The sequence below is a fragment of the Falco cherrug genome, chromosome 5 (genome assembly GCF_023634085.1).
Source record: "Falco cherrug isolate bFalChe1 chromosome 5, bFalChe1.pri, whole genome shotgun sequence".
Taxonomy (NCBI): domain Eukaryota; kingdom Metazoa; phylum Chordata; class Aves; order Falconiformes; family Falconidae; genus Falco; species Falco cherrug.
The window spans coordinates 82,720,535-82,747,212 of record NC_073701.1 but is presented as its reverse complement, the minus strand read 5'-3'; the positions used below and the strand labels follow the sequence as shown (position 1 = coordinate 82,747,212).

At 44.7% G+C, this 26,678-nt stretch overlaps 1 protein-coding gene across 1 annotated transcript; it reads left to right on the top strand.

The window, feature by feature from the left end:
• The first annotated feature begins 256 nt into the window (after positions 1-256).
• FEZF1 (FEZ family zinc finger 1) lies at positions 257-3,181 on the top strand. The gene is given in 5 exon segments (XM_005441797.2): positions 257-913; positions 915-1,073; positions 1,263-1,397; positions 1,679-1,811; positions 2,446-3,181. Coding segments are annotated over 5 exon segments (1,368 nt in total). The 5' UTR covers positions 257-274; the 3' UTR covers positions 2,748-3,181.
• The last annotated feature ends 23,497 nt before the right edge of the window (positions 3,182-26,678 follow it).

The following is a 26,678-nucleotide window of genomic DNA, read 5'->3' as shown; positions in this document are numbered from 1 at the left end:
CGAGTCATTGGTGCGCCAAAGTAAACTGTGATGGGCTGGCATGAGTCCACTGGACTGAGAAGGCTGGTTCCGCCGGCGGAGGCTGTGGTGATGGTGGCGGCGGCGATGCTGGTCTCCCTCCTTGCAGATCAGTGACAAGAAAAGGGGCAAAGAGAGTGAAAGAGAGAGAGCGCGAGGGGGGAGGGCGGGGGGGGGGGGGGGGGGGGGAGAAGGGAAAAAAAAAAGAGGCGTCTACCAAAGCGGCTCAAACCGGGCGAACAAATGCAATCCAGCCATGGACAATAGTGGCCACCACACGGCGACCAAAATCCTAGCGACTCCTCCGGCCAGAGAAAGCCTGTCTGCCAGGAGCAACATGATCAGCACGCCCAAGCCCCTCGCCTTCTCCATTGAGCGCATCATGGCGCGGACGCCAGAGCCCCGCTCCATCCCCGTCCCGCAGCTCCTCCACGGCTCCGTGGCCAAAGGCGACCCCAAGCACCCGCTGCACCTCAACTCCTCCATCCCCTGCATGATCCCCTTTGTCCCGGTGGCGTACGACCCCCTGCCCAAAGCGGCGGTGGCCGGAGCGGAACCCAGGAAGGCTCATTTAGACTCCTCTTCCTCGCCCTCCTTTAGCTGCGGCGATCTCTTGAACTGTGCCCTGAGCTTGAAAGGAGATTTCCCCCGCGATGCCCTGCCCTTGCAGCAGTACAAACTGGTAAGACCCCGAGTGGTCAATCACTCCTCCTTCCACGCCATGGGAGCCCTGTGCTATTTCAACCGAGGCGACAGCCCTTGTCACCCGTCCTCCAGTGTCAACATCCACCCGGTAGCTTCTTATTTCCTCAGCTCTCCCCTGCACCCGCAGCCCAAGGCTTACCTGGCGGAGCGGAACAAGCTGGTGCTGCCGGCCGTGGACAAGTACCCGGCGGGGGGTAGCCTTCAAGGACTTGTCGCAGGCTCAGCTGCAGCATTACATGAAAGAAAGTGCTCAGATCCTCTCGGAAAAAATCGCCTACAAGACCTCGGAGTTCAGCCGCGGCTCCCCGAGCAGCAAGCCCAAAGTTTTCACGTGTGAAGTTTGTGGAAAGGCAAGTAGAGCCGCAGCCCGCCTCCCTTCCCCCCGCTTCCCCAGCCCCCCTACCCCGGCCGCCTGGCCGCCGGGCCGTCGGTCGCTCGCTCGCTTGATTTTTAAACGACGGCTTCCCCTCGGCTCTCTCGCCTTCTAACCGCAATTTATTATTTTTTGTTTGTTTGTTTATCTGATTTCACTCTCAAAGGTATTCAATGCACATTATAACTTAACTCGCCATATGCCGGTGCACACGGGGGCCAGACCCTTTGTTTGCAAAGTTTGCGGGAAGGGCTTCAGACAGGCGAGCACGCTCTGCCGGCACAAGATCATCCACACGCAGGTGAGCCTCCATCCCTCCTTTCCTCCCTCCCCCCCGCCCCGAGACCCCTCCGCTCACGCTTTTTGGGGAGCCCGGCGTTGTCCGGCTGCTCCGAGGCAGCGGCGCGGCGCGGGGGGTGGCCGGGCCGGAGGGCTCCGCTTGCTGGGAGCGCGTCGGGGGGCTGTGGGGGGCCGCGCTGGGAGCGGCCGGCGGCCAGGTAGCACCGGGCCCTGCACACCGGCACACCGGGCCCTGCACACCGGCGTCCGACAAGCCGTGACTCGGCGTTTGCTTCCCTCCAGGAAAAGCCACACAAGTGCAACCAGTGCGGCAAAGCCTTTAACCGCAGCTCGACCCTGAACACGCACACGCGAATACACGCCGGCTACAAACCTTTTGTCTGTGAATTTTGTGGCAAAGGATTTCACCAGAAAGGTACCAGTCTCCGGCGCCCTCTCCCTTGCCCGGCACCCCCCTGAGCGAGGTCAAGCGTCGGGACAATTTGCAACAGGGAAGGGGGAGGAAGAGTCGATTTCGGCTTTAATTTCTGATGTTAGGGGTTTAGATTAATTCTGAGTGTCGCTAGCCCCGGTGCGTTTCCCGTGGCAGGCCCACGGAGTGGGGCAGGGTCCGGCCGCCGGGGCAGCGCGGTGCCGCCGTTCCGCCGCAGCGCCCGCTCTCCGCGCACCGCGGGCACGCAGCTCCCGGAGCGGTCGGCAAACGAGTTGGCCGCCTTTTTTCCCCTCCGAGCGCAGGGGTTTGGTTACTTTTTCTCCCCGTGTTGCTGGGAAGGCTAAAGCTAGGGGGTTTATTTCTGCAGTTGACGCGATTTTGGTTTATTCGATAATTGCCTTCTCCTCCGCCCAGGGAACAGCCGCGGGGACGACGGGGGACAAGGCGCGTTTGCCGATAGCGCGGCGGTCATTGTCGGCTAAAGCCGAGCTCTGGGGAAGAGACGGGGCTCGGGGCTTTTTTCTTTTCTTTTTTTTTTTTTTTTTTTTTCTCTCTCCTCTTTGCAGCCCCCGGTTCTCAGCCCCGGGTCTCTTTGCCCTTCTTGTCTCGTTCCCAGGCAATTACAAAAACCATAAGCTGACTCACAGCGGGGAGAAGCAGTTCAAGTGCAATATCTGCAACAAGGCTTTCCACCAGGTGTACAACCTGACCTTCCACATGCACACCCACAACGACAAGAAGCCCTTCACCTGCCCCACCTGCGGCAAAGGCTTCTGCAGGAACTTTGACCTCAAGAAGCACGTCCGCAAGCTGCACGACAGCGCCCTAGGATTGCCCCGGCCCCCCGCCGAGCTGGGGGGGCCCGACCAGCCGCCCCCGCCCGGGCCGCTGCTGCAGGGCCCGCCGCTCCAGCCGTGAGGGGCGGCCGCCAGCGGGGAGGGCCGCTCCGCCGGTGGGACCACGGTTGGACCCGGGCCGCTGCCCGCCCGCCTCTTTGCATGCACCTGTTAAGCGGTTTTCGTGTATTATGCTCTATATCGCCACTAACGCTTACGGGACTGATTGTTTCCTTTTTTTTTTGTTGGTGTTTTTTAAAGACTCTATTTTATGTTGTCGTTGCATCTCAGGTAGAGAGATGGTTTTAAAAAAAAAGAAAAAGCGCCAAGCCAATTTCTGCTGTATTTATTTGGGATCTGTATTACCCGAGCCGGGAACGCTGCACCACTTTAATTATTTCGATGTATATATATTTCCATTGTGTTGATCCTGCCCTGTCTCCGCTGCCTGCTGGTTATTCCCCCCACCCCACCCCCCTTGGTTTCCTCCTCTCCCTCTCCCCCCTGAATATCGTATCTATATGGACAGAGCTGGTTCGCTATGTACGGATTTGAATTTCGATTTGATTCTTGCACGTGGAAAAAAAAAAAAAAGAATTCGTTGACCTGGTGGAAATAAATATTTGAACCCGAGTGAGTGCGGCGGCGGGGGCTGGCGCTGCCGGCCCGGGGGCTGCGGCTCGGCCGGGCGGGCGGGCGGGTAGCGCGGCGCGGCTGCTGTCTAACGGCAAACCTCTCCCGCTTCCTTGCCAAAACACTGAAACAACCGCTAAAGACTTTAATTAAGAGGGGTAATTAGTTCGGATTGATCAAAGCCGGGTTGTTATGTTATTAGCTGCTCAGAAGACTCTGCCAAGCCGAGCCTTGAAAGCGGAGGCCGCTCGTCGGTGGGCGCCTGAGGAGCTGCGGGAGGGGGCGGCTGGGCTTGCAGCGCTCCCGGGGGTGACCGAAACCGGCACGGAAAAGGGTTTGCTTCCCCCCGGGAGGCGCGGACGTACCCGCTCGCCTCCCGCTGCCCTCGCAGGGCCGTACCCTCAGCCCCCGCCTCGGGCTCGGGGGTCCTCGCCGGGCAGCGGGGGGCGGGCGGTGCTTCCCTCGGCGCCGGGGCCCGGGGGTTTGCCCCGGCTTTTGGGGGACCCGGCGGGCACGTCTGCGGGGCCGCTGGGGAGCGGACTCCTCGCAACCGGGTGGCCTGGTCCTGCGGGGCACCCCTGCTCTCGCCTCGGTTTTGCAGCACCGGTACCCCCCCCTGGGTTCTGGCTGCGTGGGAAGGAGCGAGGCGCCGTGGTTTAGCGGTGCCCAAAGCGTTGCACCCCGCAGCGGGGGGCATCGCCTCGCAGGCGGCCCCGTCCCCTCCGCCGGGCTGTTTGCAGCGGCACGTCTGCCCCGGAGCGTCGCCGTGCGCCCTGGACAGCGGCTGCCGGGGGAAGCGGGTTTCTCCTTTCACAGCCTCGGACTACCGAAGTAATCCTCCGAACGCAGGATCGCCCTTCGAACAGGCGCAGCAACAAGTCGGATCGGCAGCTCAGCCGGACCCCGCGGCACCCCGCTGCGCGGCGCAACGCCCCCGGCTCCCCGGGAAGAGCCGCCCGGCTGGCCCGTCGGGTCGGGGGGCTTCGGCGCAGCCCGCGGGCACGCGTTCATGTGCAGCGGCGTGGGGGGCCCGGGGCGCGGGGCTCTGCTTCGGGGGACACGGGGAGCCGCTCCCCGCTTCCCCACGGCGGCGGGGGGGGGCTGCGCCGCGGGCAGGCGGCCGGGAAGGGGCAGGGAGCAGAGGGTCCTGCAGAGCCCTGGGGACAGGGGGGGCTGCCCCTGGGGATCCGTCCCCCCGGTCGCTTCCCCTCCGGCTCTCCGCGGCTCCCGGGGCCAGGAGAGGGTCGTTCACGCTTCAATAGGGATTAATTCCTCCCCAAACAGGTGACCGCAGCGCATCGCTAGTTCTTCTTCCCTGGCTTGCCAAAGGTAAACTTTTGTGACGTGTAAGGTAAGATGTCCCCAAGATCCCACTGAAATTTTGTGGGTGTGCCGTTTCCGTGAGCCGCTGCTCGAGTGGAATGAATCGAGGCAGAAGTCCAACTTACTTTTTTTTATTGCTCAGCAAGTGCTGGTACAAGATACGGCAACTTGCACCTCGGCAAGGTGCTAAGTATCTTCATTTTGTAACTCTTAAACCAGCTCAAAACTACTCAAGCACTGCAGGTATGCTGGAACTGTCGCAAAAGAATTTCATATCATGGCAAAAGGGTATGAATGTAAATATATGATGAAATGAAAGGAGAATCTGATCTGGCCCCCTTGTGATGGCCACTTAAGATCAGTCTCAAATCAAACACCTATACGAGGCCTGAAGACACCACTAACTGTGTGCTCTGGTTACCCAGATGCTCTCAGTTCTTTGCTCTACCTTGTTTCTACAGACTGTTTTCAAAGTGCTGGGAGAAATGAGGGCTTGGGCTTCCCCAAGCAGTGGCAGTTAATTCATTCCTTTTGTATGGTTAGAGAAGGAGAGCGAATTTCCGACTTGACCATTGACGATTTAAAGGTTCATAAACTGTAATCAGCATTTTGCCTTCACTCCTGTAAAAGATCTGCAATCACAGCATAATCTGAGTTCTTCTGTGTCGTCTTGATGAAAAATGCTATCTTGCAACAAAACTCATGTGCCGGAGTGACAGTGTTTTGAAATGGAGTAGAAATGAGGCACTCCAGTTTTATTCCAAGGTGAAGTAGAGAAAGTCAGTGATGGGCATGGATAAGTGTTTCTCCTTCCTAGTTTTCTTGAAGTAAACGCTACAAGACGTGGGACTTCACACGGAGATAAGGATAGCTCATTTGTTATTTTGCTATATAAAACCATGTTTGTGTCAAAGGCTGGGATTAATACATGTCTCGGAAGGCCTGCACAGCATTACCGTTCATTTCCCGTCTTTCAAGTTTAATCTCAGGTTAAGTGAATTTCTAGTTAATCGTCAGAGGCAATTCAAAGCTGGTGAAATCATCACGAGAGACAAAAGCTATAATTTTGTACACATCCAAAGCTTAGAGCTGTTAACAGCTCTCCCTACCACAGACAAGATTAATAAATTTTCTCTCTCTCTCTCTCTCTTTTTAAATTAAGAATAATTTTGATAGGAGACATGGACTTATATGTACCTAAAGGAAAGGTTGTATGTTCGGGTTCCTGCTTGTCAGTCAGCATCATTGCCATATTATCCGCATCCCATACGACAACTGGTCAGCCTCATTCTACAAGTCCCTTGTGGATGCTGGGAGGAGAAGGGTGTTGGTGTGCTTGGATCTGCTAAAACAGAGCTGCAGAGTTGAGCATTAGCATCCTGTAGCCCACCCCCCATCAATCGCCACCTCTTCACTTCAGTACTGAATAAAAGGGAGACAAGTCTGCTGCCCATGGGGCTCCACAGCAGAGACCCCTTTGTAAAGGAGGAGCTGCTGCCCTCTACCCCCTGTCTCTGCCCAGGATTTCTCAGATCAAACTGAATTTCTTCTGTGCTTGTCAGATGCTACAGTTATGTTCGCATGCCAGTGCTGAAAGTGCCGCGTATCTGAAAGAGCTACCAGAATTACCGAAGCTGCCGTATATCACTGTAGAAATAAAACACAGCAACATCAGGATCTCCTCACGGAGTCACACACAGAGTTCTTTCTGAAGCTGAAATAGTACTGGCTTTGCTTTACTACTGCTTTATTGCTGATCAGTCATCCCCCAACAATGGAAAAAAAAAAAGGGGGGGGGGCATGGGGAAACAAAGCTATTAGTAATGACCTTTGTGGGGTTTTTTGATGATGTTGTTGTTGGTTTTTTTAAAAGAAAAATCCATGCATGTCAAAGTGTAAACTAAGCACAAAGCTTTTCAATAGCTACTTAAAACCATGGTCTAGTTCACAGGTAGTTAAAGAGAAATCCAGCATATTTACTCAAGGAAGCATTTCGGTTAAGATTTTCCTTTTTTTTTTTCTTTTTTTTCTTCCCTTCTTTATTACCACAGTGGTGAAAACAGAGGGACTAAACAAAGTGCCACAAATTCATCTGGAGCCAGCTCAAATGAAGGTATGTGGGTCACAGCTTCGTACCAGAACAGTTTAACTGGACAGTGCTTGAAAACTAGAAATTCGAAAGCTCCTACTCTGCACCTCATGTGTCATACTTGGAATGGGACAGTCACCCCTTTATTCTTTGGTGCTTGGTAAAGAAAATGGGGACCTGATTTGCAGCTGGTGTTTTGACATGCTAATATGAAATAATTACAACTCTGTAGGTATGTAAATCTTTCCACCCACTGGCTATTTGGCTACTGGTTTGCACAGGTACCTTCCTTACAGAGGAACTGTGTTGTAACCTGCTGGCAACTTAGTAGTAACAATTCAGTAGTAACTCCCACCTCTTTTGTAAAAGCAGGTGGTAGCTCCAACCCCACTCCAGGCTGGGTCCCTCTTCTCCTGCGGTTCGAGGCTGCAGGCTGGGCGGCTTTTGGGTGACCGCGCAGGGGCTGCACAGCGCACTGCGACCCCCTGCAACACCGCCTGGAGCCACCGTTAGCCCGTGGGCTTGCAGGAAGTTGTCATTTTGCTTCAGCAGTCTGTGACTCTTGAAACAATACGAAGCTGCTTGTTTTAAAACCTCTGGTGGGATTATGATAAAGTATGGGCAGTATCTATCTTCGGTGCGCCTTTGAAGCTTTCATGGAAGTTATTTAATGGCTTCATACTTCAGTCACTCTGTTGTAATTGAATCCTTGTGTATTTGATTAGGCACATTATTAAATCCAATAACCATGCTTGTGGAAATAGAAAAACTCCTCCCTTTCTGCCTTTGAGATGGCTAATATTTCACCACCATTATTATGTGATTTCTAAGAAATCATCTCCAGTTACCCATCACTTAAAACGCACAGAGACGCTGTTTTTCTGATTTTTTTTTCTGAATAATTCTGTGAAAAAGTATTACATGATAAATTTTATTTTGGGTGGAAAATGGAAGAGTGATACTTTTCAAATGTTAGTATGAGCAGTTTATCTGCAACAGCACAGGTAGGTTAAACATTGATTTTCAGGGATGGGTCTATAAGATTCAGTTGCAGACCGACACAGCATGTAAAAGAAACCTTGGTTCATGGTACTTTAGCCTAGAGGGATTAAATACAACTGATGACACAAAATAAACCTTTTCAAAACATTTCTAGAACACCTGTTAACCTCTTGATATTACCATGAAACATGTGAAGAGTTTATGCCTCCACATAAAAACCTTGCCTAACTCAGATTTAAAAGAAATAATCTTGAACAAGAACTTTCTAAATAACAATAATGAAAAACCTTTGGATGATAAATATGTTTGGATGAATATTTTTTTTTTCTGAACAAGCAAGAATTTGTAAAAGTAATCTCTGCTGAAGAAGGTAAACAAAACTTGAACCACAATACATTCAGAAAAATAATTATTTAGATTTAACTAGAACACACTTTGATTGATTATTTCTCTTCCTGTGTCCACCAGAAAATAAAAAAGAAATGGTAAACCTATTTTTTAGCCTACTATATTTTAAAGGAGCAACACGCTGGCTCTTAAATAATTAAAATTATTATGAGGAATGCAGGAACCATATAATCTTTCTTTTCCTTTATGTTTGACAGCAAATCTACATATCCTAAATAAGCATACATTTTAAAAAACACTTCTGCTGAATGCTAAAAGCTGAGGGCCAATGCTTGCTTACGTACAATAATGTTTTTTGCATCCCGTGAACCTGGGAAGTGCAAGAGATACAGAAATTAATTTAGATTACATTTTTCATTTAATGGGAACATCCAGTTTGAAGAACTACAGCAGAACTGGCTAGAACAGCTAGGTAAAGACCAAAACAAATTCATAATTACTTTTGTGGACAGCCTGTAATTATTACAATTTCACATAATGAAGTCATGGATTGTTTTGATTTGCTAGTCCTAAGAAGCAGAGACACCCCTCTCTACAAACAGTGTTTCTTCTGTTCTTGTGGAGTGTGCTGGTTCTCTAGGTGTGTTCTTCTCACATACCTTTAGAAATGCAGTGTACAGTTACATTCTTTGTCAAAATATTATATTATGTAAGGATTATAACTACAGCAGAGACTGAGTTACCCCAAAATGGATCTGTCACGAGACAGGCAGCTGAGTCCTCAGCAATGCAAAACGCATAGTGCTTGAAAAAGCAGTCAGAAATTGTGCTACATCCTCCCTGATGCTGAATGTTATTGCACACCAGACTGACTGCGTCTGTGTCTGATCCAGTGGGCAAAGAGCTACTTCAGTTTATGCAGCCGGAGGAGTACATCACAGCTGAAAGAGTGCATCACAGCTGAGTTGCATTTACTATATTTGACTTACATCTGTCTCTACACTAATTACAGAGGGTGCTACTTTTTAAGATACTCTTTTCCCGATTCTTTTTGTAGAATTTTCTTTGACAAATCAGCATTCATAACTCTCTGTAGAAGTTTACAAGTAGGTTTTGATAAAACGTTAGTATAAAAACTTGTTTTGGGAGGAATTTGCTTGAAACCAGAGATAAACAGCTTAAGGGTAAGGAAGAGTCTGCTGGGTTGGGTTCTTGCCCGAGGAGGTCACACACACATTCAAATGCTCCTTCTGCCCCATGTGCTTCCAAGCACTTCAGTAGTGTCTGTCCCCTGCTATAGAGTCGGTGGGGTCTGTTTTGGTCTTTCCTGCTCTCCTTGGACTGCTTGGCAGAAATGGCAGCCACAGGATCAGAGAGAGCTGGAGATGGGACTTGGGTCCCTGCTCTGCAGTATGTGACTGGCCCAGTTGCAGATGTTCTGCGCCAGTATTTTACAAGAGAACCACCTTTTCAAATGTGGATTAGTTAAAAATGATCTTAGTGTGCTCCAGCAACTCATGAGCAGATAGGAATCATTTAAATGTGGATGTCAGGCATCTCAGGAGCAGTCCCCAGGCTGTTTGCTATTCCAGATTCTGGGAATTAAGTTTTCATCCTGTGAGTGTCAGAAAAGGACTGTTGGTTACTCAGGGTGGGGTTGCAATACTTGTGAAAGATCTTGGTTTCACTCTAGTGCACAATGAGGATAAATTCTGGAATTAGGAGATTATTCACTAATTGGCATTCTTGCTTTCCCAGCCAGTTTTGTTGGTCAAATTCTTTGTACAAGTTGCCTGCTTCTTTTTACAGAGCTCTAGCTTGGTGTTGTTTTTTTTTAAATTTCTTAAGAAGTGTGAAGCACCAGCTTGTACAGTGTCCACAGCCTAATCCAAGGTTTTGATATATTTACCCCTCCACCCTTTTTTTAATCAAGTGGTTGCCAAACACCACATGAAGTAATTAGGCTATGAATAACTTATTTTCTGGATTTTTGTTTTCTTTTTGGCAAAGTTCAATTCAGAACAATCTCATTCAAGGCATGAGTCAAACCAGCCTGTCTACCTTGGGCAATACGTACAGCAAAATTTTGGGCATCTTAACAGGAAGCAAATGAACATAAATGTCTGTATTCTCTATTCCAATGTCTCTATCAATGCAGAGACATAGGTGCCTCTAGCAGCATGAAAAAGAGATTCAGTCCCTCCTGTGGTAGATACTGCCTTCACTGCAGATAGTTTGCCGTTCTTCTGGCAGCCTCCTGAAGCAATTCAGTTACCGAAGCATCCCTCTCCTCTATTACATCTTCTGGGAAGACAAGAGGAAATGCCAGCAAATGGTGTTAAGCCTACTTCTTGCATAACAATTTGGTGGTGAAGTTGCTTATCCACATAGTCAGAGGATGGGCAGCTGTACCCTGCTTTGCTGGGCTGACTCACAACGCCAGCATCTGCATCCTAGGAGACCATCCTAGTCCTCAGGCTGTGGAGAATGCTGAGTGAAAGCACTCTCCCAGCCTCCTAATTGGTTTTACATCTGACATGGAAACATTGATGGGGCCAGCAGGACAGTGAACAAAAAGGACTCCTTCCTCTGCCCTCCTGGGTCAGGCTTTCGGAGGGTACAGAGCTGCTGTTCTAGCTGGGAGCCCAGGAGTGCACGTCTTGTTTTCAAGCAACCTTGGAAGTAGGGATGAAATCCCAGCCCTGCTGCCTTGCAGGTGTGTGCCGTCATCGCTGGCGGCTCTGTGTCTTGCACGCCTGGCTGTGCAGTGTCTCAGCTGAAAGAAGAAAAATGCGAAATGGCCTCATGTAAGATACTGTGCGGCTTGCTTGTTTTCAGCTTTCCCCTTCGATATGGGTATGGTCCATCTTGTGCTGTGCAGATTAAGGACTTTTTCGTGCCGGATCAGCTGAATTCTGAAAACTGTAACTCATTTGCACCTGGTCAGTTTTGAGAGACTCCAGGTTCCCATCAATGCAAGCTGGAAGGATTCTTTCTGGGGCCATGGTTGTGTCCGTATTCAACTGTGAAGACTTTACAGCCCAGCAAAGTGCCTGGGCAGATCGGCTGCAACTGCTGCAGGTAATGTCAAAGTGGTTGCTGTTTGTAGTAGTTAGTACAGCTGAGGGAACAGAAAGTTCTGGGTTTTTCAGTGAAGAAAAATTAAATTCATAGGAGACTTCTCCTACCTCTTTAAGGAAAACCTCAAAATTAACTTGAATCTATTGAACTGTTGAACTTTGCAACTATTTGGAAGAATCAGGAAACCTGTCCTTTGATTGCTTTTAAAAAAGGCTCTTCCTCAGAGGGGAATTTCTTTTGGATATCTGTAAGTTTCCAAGAAAAACAGTATTTGAAAATAACGTCACTGGAGAATGAGTGTATTCACCTAGCAGAGGCTGGCAGAAGCAAATCTGACTATACAAACCTCCCCGTATTTCCCACTCACATATAATACTTTGGGTTGTATGAAGTCACATAAAAGGCAGTGCTTCTTGCTTTATATATGAAGCTTTTGCAATGAGTGCAGACAACATTCTTGACACTTGGATACCTATCAGCCTCTTCAAATGTTTGAAAGCCATCATACCCATACCTTGTACCTGGGAAGCCAAGAGGAGAGGAAGCACTAGGAGGTGTTTCGTGGTGGTCTCAAGACTGCTGGGGCTGGATCAGATGTGAAGCTGCGACTTGGACAAGGTGGTGGTGATGACCGCAGACACACTCCTGCTTTCTCACCTCTTCCTCCACTGGGGACCTGAATTAACCAGCAGCCCATGTTCCAGCATGCACTAACTCACTGTGAGCCATCTGACATCTCCTCAACGCGGCAGCTGCACCTGCAGGTTGTGTGATGCATTCCCAATGAAGATCTGCAGTTTGGAGACCCTTGATCTTGAGTGCTGGGGCTCCTGACAGGCTGCGATACTGCAGAGCTAACATAAAATATACTGTTCTGATCACACTGAGGTTCTCTGGAGTCTGGGTGAGGTTTCTTTGTGGTTTGGGGTGGTTTTGTGTTTTTTGGGTTTTTTTTATAACCAAGAGTGGAATTTAAATGCTATTAAAGTGAATGGAAAAAAAACCATCTCTGCCTCGAGTCCAACTGGTCAGATAAGACAATTTTTAGTAGGTAATTACACTGTGTTATCAGGAATCTAAAAAAAGTAGAATATGGTTTATGGTACCTTAGTTCATAACTAATAAACTTCTGTTTCCATGGGGCTTTTCTAGCTGTCAGGATGACTTTATTCTAATTGATATGGATGTTCTCAAGTACGTTAAAATTTTACTTTATTACCATTTTTAAGAATCTGGTGATATACTATAATATTCAAGCAGCAGAAAATCTACAATTTGTACAATATGTACAATTTGCATACAGATTTTTAAATCCACTTCTCAAGGTTTATCTAAAAAAGTGCTGTGTGATTTTTAAATAAAATAACTTTTTATCTATTAAGAGCTTATATAGAAGCTTCTTAGAACTTAGCTTTTGCCATCAACTTCAGTAGTATCAGTGGGAGATATGGGTATTTGAAAGATGATAATATGAATATGCTGAAATATTATCCACTTTGGCTCTAACTGTCTGTGAAGATGTTAAATCCCAATATAAGCATTCTGAAGATAGAAAGAAAGATGGAAGTGTATACTAAAAATCTAACAATTCTGTTTTTATCTGTAAAAATACTTGGGCATCAACAATGGTGGGCATAAGAAGTAAGGCACACAGTATACTTTTATGCACAAAATGTTACCATGCTAATCTGTTTCAAAATGTGCTGCTGAATAAATATTTATAGATAATCCTGCATTTTTTCAGTTAGTAGCATTATCTCTTCAATAGATATCTGAGCAGTGTCATTCCGCTGCAGACATGTACCATGCAATCAGCCTTGTACTCACAGTGGGATACTGCTGCTAATTGCAACAGTTGTAGCTCAGAATAAGGTAGCAGCTTCTCAGTGAGATCTAAACAAATTAAGGTTAAATTTAAATGAATCAATCAGAAAAAAAAAAAAACACCCAAACAAAACAACCCACAACTGTCTGTTGCTTTTATAGTTCATTAGCTATTAACACTAATAGCACTGTAAAGGGATTGCTAATTTTCTTGTGATATATTGTATAAGCTATTATCCAGTAAAAGAGAGTAGGTTGCAAATATGATTTGATGGCTTAGGGCTCTAACTTGGCTCTTCTTTGAGCTTTCTGTGGATAGAACTCTTGATATTCAGGCTTTTTGGTGGGCACAGTCAAGACTGAGCTCTCGTGAGATCCTTGTGAGGAAGTACCATGATGTCCATTTGCTTTGTTGTTGGTTTTCCCAAGCTAGGAGATTTTCCTTGTCTTTGCCATATTGAAAGATGCGAGGGTTCAGTATCTACAAGTTAAGAAGGTGTTTTGTTATTGGCTCTCTCTGTCCTGAATCTTCACGACACCAGTGAAGGAACCTGTTGTCAAGGAAGACAGATGGAATTCAAAATGGTGGGGTCTTTTTTAACCCCCAATCTGACATCTAATGCCATAATTTTATATTTATCCATATTAAAGAAAAAAGTGGGTCATAACAAGATATCCTTGAATGATATACTCTTTTAATTAAGAGGAGCATGCTCCTCATGATGATGAAGTAGATGACTAGAGCATCTGTTCTGGCTGTAAAACTCTGTAATACGTAACAGATCCCTCCCTGCTCTGAAGAAACAGTCTGACTTAGGTTTTTGCACTGGAATCACACTGATCATGTCTAAGACTGTAGCTAAGCACAAATAAGGCTGGCATGTAAAACCAGACATAGGAGAAAATCTTCACTGCTGAAGTCACTGACAGATCCTGTCATCTCTGTGAAATCCAATTGAATTAAATCTTTGCTTGATGATTCAGCTGTGAAGGGCAGAGATCTAAGCGATTGTTTTCTGTGACTGGTAATTGAAAGCAAACAACGGAAATTCAGTGGGAGGTTTTTGGGAAAACCCAAGATTAGAAACTTGTTTTCCCATAATTTCCTTTTGCATAAGTAGTTAATTCTTTCTCCCCACCCCTCTCTCTCCCTCACACACAAAGGCAGAGGGAAAAAATACTTTATGTATACACATTCAAACCTGTAACCGTATACTCATTTTGTGTCTGGGGCTGGACAAATTCCTGCGGAGAGCAGGTACCTGTGGCTTACCATCCCAGCTTGAATCCCTGATTCTGTCAGGGACACTGCGCATACATGTTTGGCTTGCATGGAATCCTCCTGTTCAATGCAGCATCAGAATGGAAACTGCTTGTAAATGATGCCATCGTGGAGACATCGACTCTGCTTCAGCAAAAGGAAAGCTGTACAGGTCCTGCCACACAACCATGTGGCTGGTGGTATTGGGTAATTCCAAGATAATTGATTAAATAGAGCTGTGAAACCCTCTTGGGCACTGGAATGGAGTTGTCCATGCTATCGGACTAGTTAGTTCAGTCATTGTCACGGTTTAGTGTGGGCCAGCCAAAACAATTCCCAGGCCCAGTTAAGGGGTTAGTATTGGCCAGAGATCATTCCCACTGGGCAGGGTGGATGCAGCCACTCTGTTTTTGGAGAGTAAGAAAGTCAAATAATATAGATACAGGTTGGTTTTGTGCCAGCTAGGTTAAATCCCTGCAAACCAGTCCAATGTATGTTTTGTTTACTAATACAGAGGCAGCTATTGTGTGTGTTTGTGCTTATGCAGTTCAGGTGGTGCTTCTATGGAAGGCTGGATTGATTGCATATCTACAGGAAAAAAAATCTGTGCTGGACATACAGAGGATGTCCAAGCCAGCAGTCTGCTCTCTCATTTTCTGAGGAGGAGGACTGGACTGAAAACTTCAAGAAGCTTTAAGAAGCTTCCAGGGCTTCTTCAACCATATGGTCCACTCAGACATGGCACCATGTTTTTGGGGCTGTCTGGTGTGGTGACACAGGCCGGAAGCATCATTTAGAAGGTTGTTATATATATTTTTCTATACTCACAATGTTTCCGCTTTCCAGTATTTAGTGTTACCGATTCTATAAAAAGTGATGACCCTGACTTCACATACTGTCCTGGGTCAAACTGCTCAAAGCAAGGGAAAATGACCTAGAAATACTCAAAGTATTACATGCAAGACTTCAAAATACATGCATTTTTTTTCTGGAATTCTGTCCAACAGATGCAGAGAATCATTGGAAAAATTTTCTTTTGGGTCTTTGTCTGACATTAATCTTCCCTGATAGAAAGTGTTCACAGTCTAATTGTCTACTGCTGATCTACCTGTCCAGCCTGGAGATACACTGGAGAGAAATAAGCATTTCTGGAGCATGATCCATCTCCTCTAAAACTGGTTGCATGAACTGTGCTTTAGATGTGCTTTTTTTTGTTGATTCCCTCCCCCCCCCCCCGCCCCCCCGAGTACAGAAGGAGCAGTGATGATCAGCTTGGGGTATATGCTGACAGTGGTAAGCACCCAGTGCTAATTTGGCTGAGGAACACCCTCCCATACCTTTCTGGTAGGCACGTGGTCACATGCACCAGTTACCTAATTCCACCCACATACTATGCATTCTTCAGAAAGTAGATGGCTTTCAGAAATGCCATGACTAATTATTCTTCCTAATAACAGCAATACCCTCTGTTGCCAACATTTATTTTTTCACTTCCTCAGCACTGAGATGTTGCTTACCAGCAGAAGTTTTAGCAAACTTATCAGCCTCCATGTGCTCTATTTGCAGGCATGTCCTCTTGCATGGAAAACCAGACCGATGCATTTTCCTTGGTGGTGACTTTAGCATTTTCTCTTTGTGCCTTCTGCGTTGTACACCCTGTTAATCATACTTCCCAAAAGCTAATAGTCTTATGGTATGGGCTGGACTCTAACTTCTTTTTCTCAAGAAATGCAGCTTATTTACATTTCAACATCCATTTCAGATGTCATCATTTTTTTTGTGAATCTGTTTAGATATTTGCATATACGTTACCGCAACGCAGTTCTTAGTTTGTATAGTACTCAAAAGGAACATAGTTTCACTGCTGCTACATTACTTTTTTGGGAGATGTTCTTCAGTTGTGTGCCCTGTGTGACCTGCTTCTTCTGTTTGCCTGTGCAGGATGCTAATATAAGATGCTTTGCTTTCTGTGACTTTGTACATAGCTACTCTAATGATACACATTTGTTTCCTGCATGATATAATCCACATCTGCTAAAATCTTGTAACATCTTTGACTTTGCTATATGCTTCTGTTTCTAATCTGGAGTGTCTGGTGCCATACTGTTGCATTTTTTGTGTGTGTAATTATTTTCTAGTACTACCTCTCTGTTTTATATTACGTATGTCACTGGTGCTAGTGCATATTCCTCTCTGCTCTTCTGAATATCTTGTTCTGCCTTTCTAATGATTTTTTTTTTCTAATTTAAAGTTGTCCTATGTTAGTGATTTCTTTTGTATTTCTTCTGATTGCCATCCTCTTGTGATCTTTATCATCGTCATGTCACATTTATCAGTGATATAGCTGTCTTGTATTAATAGGTATAAATGGGTTACCCCCTCGCTAGCTGCCTCTGTGGATTCCTCATTTCTCTCACAGAAAACACTTCTTTGTATGAAGGGTCTTTTTCTTGACAAAACAGTAAGACTCAAATGGCATAAACAACCTATCTGATTTTTTCCCCTCTCTGCTTCAGTGAGCTTGCCATGTGAGACTCTTGCTCTGCTGATACATCTCTGTCTTTTTTCCCGATACTATTCGGAAATGAGCAGCTTCCTGGATTGTAGACCACTTAGTCGCTTCAGATCCTGCACAGATTAATACCATTAACTCCTTCCACTTAGTTCAGATCTCTTCAGCATTAGACTGCACAACAGCCACAGTCAGTGAATTTTTTTTCTGCTGATTCTATATCGTCCTGGTGAGACTGCTTACGGCAACGGAGAGCTGTAGACGGATGCAGTGAAAGGCCTGTGAATAAATAGCAATTTGAATATATATTCTTGTACCCTGGCTCGCGTCTGTCATGTTACCTCAGGGCTTAAACTCTTACTGGAGCCCAAAGTCCCAGTTTATCACTACTGCCCACAGGTTAGGCATCTTCTACACCTGCCTGGGAGATGGTCAGCTGGCTTCCCACCTGGGAAAGGTAAAATATGTGGGAGTCCTGTGTCATGCTGGAGCTCTTCTACTGTAATTATTATGGATGCAAAATGGGCTGGACCACTGTCCCTGAAAACTTGGGCTAGCGTGTGGCACCTAGACTTGAGGGTGGCTACTAAAACCATGTCAGAAATACCCTTAAATTGAAAGTGAAAAGAGCAGTATCTTACAGCCCGTCATACAGAATCTAAGCACAGAGACTAACAACATCATAATATCAACAATAATTAAACACAATGCCCATGTGACAGAAAAAAAACCCAGGCAAAAGTATAGGGGTAGAATGCTTGCAGAATTACTTACTATTGGCATGTTTCTTTTATCTTTGATCCATGACTCTATTTCTAATTCAAAATAATTTTCAGTAATAAAAGCAAAGGGATACAGAATCTGAGTGGAAAAGCAGCAAATGATTGCTAAATGAACAGTAAGTGAGAGCTAAATCATGGGTATGTTGTCAGGATACCACTTAGGCAAAAGTACTTGTTAGAATATGGGAGGGGAAAGGGTAATTAAAGAGGGCTGGGGTTTTTTTGTTAGCAAAGTCTGGTTTAATTGTGAGTTAACACTAACATGACCAACCTCTAGTAAACAGGGAAAATTAAGGGTTTAAGTGAGATTAACTTGTCCATGAAAAATGAGTTTGGCTGTCAGACCTCTGTCCGAGGGGGGGTACATCTGTTAATTAAACTCCACATAGTTCAGCAGAATGGCAGCAGCGGAGGGTGTGCTGGGGCTGACGGGCCTTGGCAGGATCTCTGCTCCCAGAGAAGCAGCTTCAGGCTGGACTCTAGGCAGCTGAAGTGGCTTGGGAAGACGCTGTGGTGCCAGGAATTTTCTTCCTCTGTGTGAGGAAAAGCCAAATATTGCTCCCAGCTGCTATTCCTCGTCTGCGATAAAGCTCTGGCTAGTAATGATTGCTCTTTGTATTTTCCAAAGCCAGAAAGAAGGCTCATGATCTTTTCACAGGCTCTTGGATTTCCTCACCGTTTCTTTTCAGCTTCTAACAGAAAATGAAACACCATAAATGTCATGTAGTAATTGAATGGCAGGGAAGAAAGGACAAAAGAGCATAAAGTCAAATGGAAAGCCTTTTTCTTTTTCCTGATAGTTGCAACGAGTGATGTTATTAGACAGAAATGATGAAAGATTACTTGTTTAAAACAGTAACTGAATTTCAATGCGTAGCGCTGTCCTTACACATTTGTAGGACCGGCCTTTTTCCCAAGCTGTTCTTCTAAAGAGGGATGGAGGAAAGCCAGCCTGTGAGAGACACTGATCTCAGTGACTGAGCTCAGCTCCCGGTCCAAGAGCCCCAGCTACCTGAAATGTTCACATCCTCAGGGAGGGGTTTGATCTCAAGAGTAGGTCTCAAATAGCACTAAGATTGTGTGAAAAACTTCCTGATGAGGAACCAGGACTGGGCAAGTGGCTTACTTTCTAACAGAAGAGAGTGAAATCTTGTGGAAATTACAGTTGAAAGATACTTCTGAAGAAGTCATCTTCTGATCACAGATTTGTGAACTGCAGGTAGATGAGCAGGTTGCATTAGATAATCCTTTAAAACTTAGGGATCGGAGGAGTCCTTTAGAGATGGACTCGGGACTCCGCTGGGAAGTTTGGACCTTGAGGGCAGTAAAAGATAGCAGGAGGCCAGAGGTGAGGGTGATGTGTGTATGAAAGCAACCTATACGTAGGAGTTCCAAAGAAGTCCTCTTTCCTGTAAGCTGAGTGAGACTTTTGGACACCTAGCAGCCTGGTCATGGAAGTGACAGTAGCTCCAACCATGCTGCGTATCTGAACACCCGAGTGACAGTGCATGTGCATGCCCGCAGAAGCTCTGTCATGGACACACAGTAAATGTGACATATCTGGGAAGTGTCAGCCCTGCTTTGCACATACTAAACAGTTGATTTGCACCTGCACAATAAATACAGCGCATCCTAAGTCCTTGTCTATCGCACATATGCACAATGTCTGTGTGGAACATGCATTGCAGAGACTACTTCTACACAGCCCAGGTAAAAATAAGGTCTTTGGCAGCTGGTATTGTCTTTTGCCTTCAAAACCCTTAACTGGTACCGTGATTTTGGATGAGGGCACACACAGAACTGCTCTGTGCCTGTCTCCCAGTCCTCTCCCTGTCCAGGACTACCCTCTTCATCCTTCCAAACCCCAATGCTGCACTGCATTCTCTGTTTTGTGGACAGAAACATGACAGATCTCCTCATACGTGGCTAAAATGCTAGTTTGCAGTTGTAGAACCTCAACAGATAGTTCCGTACATCATCTGTGTCACTGTAGTATTTGGGAGGCTTGGTCATGAGCTGGGTCATCCTCCCTCCCCTGTGCAGGTACCGCACAGACACAGGACTCAGCCCTGCCTTACTCGGCTTATTTCTGCAAGAGGAGATGAGAAACAATAAATGGTTATTTACTGTAATCTAATATTATCCAGTTCAAAATCTATTATTATCTGGTATGTTGTACATGATGCTGACCATTGTCTAAAGCTTGTGAAATCTCTAAGAACTGGACAACTATTTAAACTACAGTTTTGCTTGTATTTAGGCACTTTTAGTGTCTAAATAGGACATACAAGCAAGGTTTAAAAGTTGTTTTAAAGTAGTTAAGGCTATTGGAGAATTAGTAGTCTGTAATTAGTACTATGAGCAACAGGTAGTTTAGAGTAAGAATCAAACGTGATACTCAACCCTTAAAAATTGCTTGTTATTTTGCTATGATCTGTATGGGCACCTTTCATTTTTAAAACAAGCGAATGCATGATGAGTTTCAAGGATGGGGCTAGAACCCAAATTTATCTTAAGATGCATGATTCATGCACATTCATGAGCTGACTTGTAATAATATGATAACACAACCTTTATTTCACTGAAGAGAGATACTCCCTAAGCAGGGGAGGGGGGGAACAAGGCAATTCAAATGCGTACCTGGTCACGGTCAAATAGAAGAGCCAAAGCCGCTGTAATAAATTCACTGCATTCCTTATAAAGAACTCCAGATTTGTAAGAAATGAAATGTGACCAGAAAAACATGGTTTTTTTTCTGATTATGTCTTTGGAATTGAGCGTCTCTTTTGTTAGATACTTGTTTTCAGTTGAGGTTTAAAAAAAAAAAAAATTTGGTGCCATCAAGTGGAAATATTCTGTATTGCTGAGGAGAGCTGGCAAGTGGCAGTGCATGGTTTCCATTAGCTGTAGCAGCACTTTAAACTGCTGCAGTGGAAATGTTTTCCCCATCATACACATTACATACGAGTCTAAAATTGGCAAGAAATTCCACCTGTTTGCCTGTTTTAGGAACTAACATCCTCTCCTCTTACATATGGCAAAAGTCTCTTGGTTTTTGACAATTCACATTTATTGCTGTCACTAAAGCCTATTCCTCTCCGGTTTTGTGATTTCCCTACTGGTGACAAGGCAGTGTGCTCCCAGCAGGAACGTTGCCTATTGCCAGATCCCTGTTCCAGAGCACAGCAGTCCCTCTGAGGGAGCTCTTCTGTAGAGCCAGGCAGCAGTCAATGCTCTGTGTTGCATTTGTTCCAGTGTACACGGAGTATAAGTCACATTCCTTTGCATTTCCAAATTTCTCACGGCAGAGACTTTTTTTTTTTTTTTTTTTTTTTTAATGCAGCATCATCTGACAGGAGGGAAACTTGCTGTGGCAAGTGCCCTTGCAGTGGTCTAAGAAGCCTGAGTGTTTCACGTCTGCTCTGGAAGGACCCTACTTTCACGCTGGAACTGGCAGAGTGTAACATCTCTTGGAGATGGGTAATGCTGGACACTGCCTAAGTTGCTTGTTCGCTGAATGTTGCTCAGATCCCTTGGCTTTATGTTAGGGAGGATTTGCACAGGATAAACTTCAGCTCAACAGAAAGAATAGTCATAGGTTTGAGAGACCTGTGCCACTTAAGAAATATATTTCCTGCCCTCTGGAGTCTTCTTTTTAAATATCAAGACATTTGGATTAACCTAAATAAGTCAGGACTCTATGATATATCTGCTGGGTTTTTCCACGGTTACCCCAACTGTTTTAAAACCAAACATTTAGATATTTATTATTTTAAAAACCTTTATTTATAAACTGAAACAATATTATTTTTGAATCTTAATAATAATTCAAAATAAAAGAAGTTTCAATTTTGCTGAACCAAGATCCTTCAGTTTGAACTTAATGATCAAAATGTTTGAACTCTTTTGTTAAGTGAAATAGTGGAAAAACACTTAACTTTGATCACTTCTAATTTTTTTTTCTCCTTCAATTTGTGAACTGTTATTACACCAAAGTATGTTGATTCTGTTATATTCATGGAGATCACTCTTGCCATCAGTTATCAGATATAAAGCATAATGTAATGGTTGGACTTGATGATCTTCAGGGGCTTTTCCAACCTAAAAGATTCTATGATTCTATGATCAACTACTGCATTTTCTTCTACGAAAGCAAAATTGGTAGAGTGTATTACTTTAATAAAATTCAGAAGATGTTCTTTGTATATAAACACATGCATGCACACATTATATATCTACACACATATGTATGTATTTATAAAAAAAAATAATTTCCATGGTTTGGCATCTCTGGCGAAGTACTGTGCTGAAGCATTATAATATTCAGTCAGATTTAGACTGAAATACTACATTACACTCTGCTCCAGAAAGTAGCTGGGATAGGAAAAATTCTGCCATGTCACTGCCTTGTTTTCATCCCCTCGGGCACATAGTGAAAGGGTCCAACTTGTTAATAAAATATCACTGATGCTTTTGTCACTGTATAGTTCGACTCCTGCTTTTTTTCTCAGCAATCGTTAAGGACGCTGTAAATGCATAAAGCGCTCTGCAAGAGGCCTGGAAACCAGAGCATAGTTCTAGATCAGCAAATGCCAAATATCCTTCCGGCATGCTCCTGTGCCACCTACCACCTCCTGCCCTGTCTCCTGGCACAGTGCTCTGGGAAGAGGGATGCTCTGGAGCACCGTCCCAGTACAGTACCAGAAAAAGAAACTCAGCCAAAGGTTATTCTCAGAGTGGCTGTTTATACACATTTGAAGGGTTTTAGAAGCCCACAACATTGCAAAGTAGTGAAAAGGATATAAATACAACTGCGAATCAGGCCCTTTGGATCTCAAGGGAATAGTATGACCATACTTGAAATACTAATCTACTTAAGCATTTTTGAATGTTGTACCTGGAGGCAAGACTAATTACAATACACACATGGGTGTTTTAGGAGAAAGAGCAGATAGAACACAGCCAAATGCTTCAAGGATCTCATATTAAGTATATTTAACTACGTATTTATTATAGATCTTCGCTTTCAGTGTTGTATGTCTTGAATCTCCAGGGATATTGCTGTGAGGAAAGCATGTAGTAGTTTTTTACGCATATGGAAACTAATTTGTAAACTGTAAGACCTCACATCAGAAGAACAGTGTACTCTTGTTAAAAAGAACAGGGAGTTTGTTGTTTAATTCTTTGGAAATGTGATTTTGTTTCTAGTATTTGGGAGAGAGAAAATGGTTTTATAATCACTTTGAAAAACGTGAGTATTTTTCTTAGTTATTGGCCACTGACAAATAGAGTTGCATCCCTTGCCTTGATTTTGATTGTTAGAATCTCTTTTAGTAGCAAAACCATTTGATTTTTAGTCAGTTAATACATGCTGCTCCATCTTGATCTCCCCAATAGGTGGACCTTTTCTGGTGTTTTGCTGAATAGTATCAGAGCCATTAGTAATTTCACATCTCCATCAGTGTTAAAGCAATATCCTGATCACTGAAAAATGCTGAGATGGCTCAAAGACTTTATAATTGTGTAAACAATATTTAATTTGTAAACTCAAAGGCAGCCTTGATTCATTCTAATGTCCTTCTTTTCAATGGTAAAATGATAAACATTTTAATTTTCTGATTAAAGGAGTCATTCTGAACCAGCCTATTTAAATCATTGTTATTATCCCAAGTTCAGGGTTAGTATTTCTGTTTTTTGTGTTCTTTCTGTCCAAGAATTGAAATCAAGGTAATGGTTTAGTGGTAGACTTGTTGCTATGGAACTATTCATTATCTTATCACATGGGATGCACAGAGCAGGGACACAAAGATTCAATTTCATAAACACAATACAAAGCTTTTAATCCTTTCACTCTTACTGAACACTTTATGTGGCAAACTAGTTTTCAGTATACTTTTTTGTTCTCCAAATGTGTGCACTAGATGTATTTTAAATGCTTTCCTGAAGAAGATAAAGACATGAAGAGCACAAGTATGCATACGTGTGGTTGTATGTGTGTGTGTGTATGGTATGTGCATATAAACATGTTCACATATATTTACATGGTGGGTCTATAATTTTTTTTATAGTGTTTTTAAACATACCAAATTTAAAATCTAAATATTGGAAATCACATAGAAAGATAATGTGCCTTGGTTAATGGTATGATGTTTTGTGAGGTATTTATGGAACACAAAGGTATTTTTTAAAGTGTAGCACAAAAGAAGCATTTTATGTGTCAGGCACCTAGGCAGATTCCTGGGCAGGTGGAATCAGCTGAAAGGGAAAAGGAACTTGGTCATAAAATTCACATAGCAAAATAGAGGGGTTAAAAAGATGGGAAAATCTTCACGGCATTAGGTTTTTTAGTGTAGGTCCTGTTCGTGGCCCTCATATTCCCTCTGTGGAGAGTTGTTTTCCATCTGCACTGCACTGTTCCAGGTGGTGGAGTGAAAGGAATCTCCATAGTTACATGGACGGGAAGGCAGAGCAGCCTTTGTCCCACTCACAAGAATGTTCTGGCTTTTACCCTAACGTACCACAGTTTACAGTCAATGATCATGTAAGAATGCTTCCTATTTTGGAGAAGAACAAGGGAAGAAAAGATTTCAGCACAGACTTCATCAGCTAACAAATTTTAGGCAGGAAAGTTCACATTGTGAAGAAAGAAAATGAGATCAGTATGATTTATTTATTAATTTATGTTGGTACCTACCTCAGCTTGAAAATACCACTCTGATAAATAAAAGTAGATTTAAGGCAAAGCAAGGAGGAAACAACATAATGTCAGGGATACAATCTTACCAGGGAAAAACACTAAGAGCCTTCAGGGAATAATGGAGGAGCTATTAATTGGAAAGCAAAGCCTGTTCCCTGAGCTGTGAGCTTGAGAGGGAGTGTGTGTGGATGTCTTTCAGTGTATCTGTGTGCGAGCTCTTATGAAACTTGCACTTCAGTGGTTGTAGGCTGTAGGTTCTCAGGCCTGAGACAAAGAACTTCAGGGAAAAGGAAGTACTGCCCAAACCAGCAAAGACAGTTGGGATCCCTCTGGAGAGAGAGAGACCACACAGAAAAGGCAAATTAGGAGATGCAGTCTGTGTGGACATGTGAAGAAACAGAGGCTGTACTCAAAAAATATAAACAAGGTTCAAGTACTCATTCTGCTCTATTGAGGTGAGCAAGCGGGAAATCACACCAGATCAGGACAAAGACCAAAGCTTGCTGGCAAGAAGTAGTAGGCAAGAGGACACACTAGCCTGTGATAGCAGAAGAGGAAGATATTGCAAGCAACTGTAGTAGTAAGCTGGTGGAACACAGTAGCTGGCCCTGTCTTCTGGGAGTTTGCCTTAAACTAAACTCCAACACAGCAAAAAAGACCCTCTTGCTTGAGTCAGAAAATCTGCTATTCCAAGTGGCTGAAACTTAAAGAGAAGCAGTGTGATGGTGGGAACAAACCAATGAAATGAAAATTAAGACCAAGGGGTAAAAGCTAGATGAAAATGCAATATAGTCCTAACTGCGTGATGGGGAAAGGGTGGAGAGACAGTACCCTAGTTAATCTGGTGACACAAATACCAGGCACTTTGGAAGGCCCTCATGCTGGTAGTCTGAAAATGTGATTTTTGAACAAGCCAAAGACAGGGAAATACTCAGCTTCCTGAAGGTCACCTTCCAGTTCAGTATGTACATACGTCCCAAATGTCCATCACTTGCTTTTTTTAAAAGCACTGACTACAGAGAAGGAAATTTTGGTAATGCTGGGTGTAGGCAGTTTTGTTATCTACCTGTCTCGGTAAGGCTTTAGTTTTATAGATATAACAACAGAAACAGGGCAAGTGAATTGACCGGTTCCCAGTACTCACCAAAGGGGAGCCAGCTGCCATGCATCTTGTTATTCAGGGCAGTGACACAGCAGGTGTCTGACACTTTTTGTGAGGGCGTCCATGCTGGGGAAAGGTGGGGCTGCAATGTTCTGCCTATTTGCAGAAAGTGCAGGGCTACAAGTTGCCACTGGTGGAACAGCTGAGATACTGACAGACTTGCAACTGGGCAAAAAGCATGGTATCTTTCTATGTCTGATCTTAAAAAGGTGCAAAGATGGACTTGCAGGCCGGCTTCAAGGAGTATTCCACTCTTCTGAAGGACTTTCTGAATTCCTGGTTTCATCTTGTGGATACAAAGAAGCTCTAGCTAGCTCCTCTGAATCTGTCTCAGGAATCACCACAACATACATGAATGTATTTTCATCCAGTCATAGGAACAGCCTGTGGGTCATGCTGAAAAGTGCTCAAACCCTTTAAAAGTGCAAAGTTGGTAAAGTAGTTATAATGACACTACAGTGGAGTTTTGCTCTCTGTAAGTCTATCAGGAAGGTGATTCCAGTAAAAATACTGCAATTATGCTCTGCCCATGACAGAGAGGTTAAAACTCTCTGCACTTCCTTTACTCATTTTGTTGTGGTTTCTTTTTGTAAACAGGAGGGAAACGTAGGAATGAGGATGAGATTTCATTACTTTTAGGACTGTCCTGGTTTCAGCTGGGACAGAGTTAATTTTCTTCTTAGTAGCCGGTGCAGGGCTGTGTTTTGGCTCTGATGTGAGAACAATGTCGATAGCACACTGGTGGTTTTAGTTATTGCTGGGTGACGTTTATACCAAGTCAAGGACTTTCCAGTTTCTTGGGCCCTGCCAGTGAGAGGGCTGGAGGGGCATGGGAAGTTGGGAGGGGACACAGCCAGGACGGGTGACCCGAACTAGCCAAAGAGGTATTCCATACCATATGACGGCAAGCTGAGTATATAAACTGGGGGAAGAAGAAGGTGGGGGGACATCTGGCACTATGGCGTTTGTCTTCCCGATTATGGCATTTGTCTTCCCAAGTAACGGTTACGCATGATGGATCCCTGTTGTCCTGGGGATGGCCGAACACCTGCCTGCCCGTGGGAAGCGATGATGAATTCCTTGCTTTGCTTTGCTTGTGTGTGTAGCTTTTGCTTTCCCTGTGAAATTATTCTTATCTCAACCCCTGAGTTTGACATTCCTTTCCGGTTCTCCTCCCTGTCCCTCTAGAAGAGGAGGGAGCGAGCAAGCAGCTGTGTGATGCTTGGTTGCCAGCCGGGGTTAAACCACGACAGTAACCCATCTGTGCTTGCTATGCACCTTTGCATGAATAATCTGCAT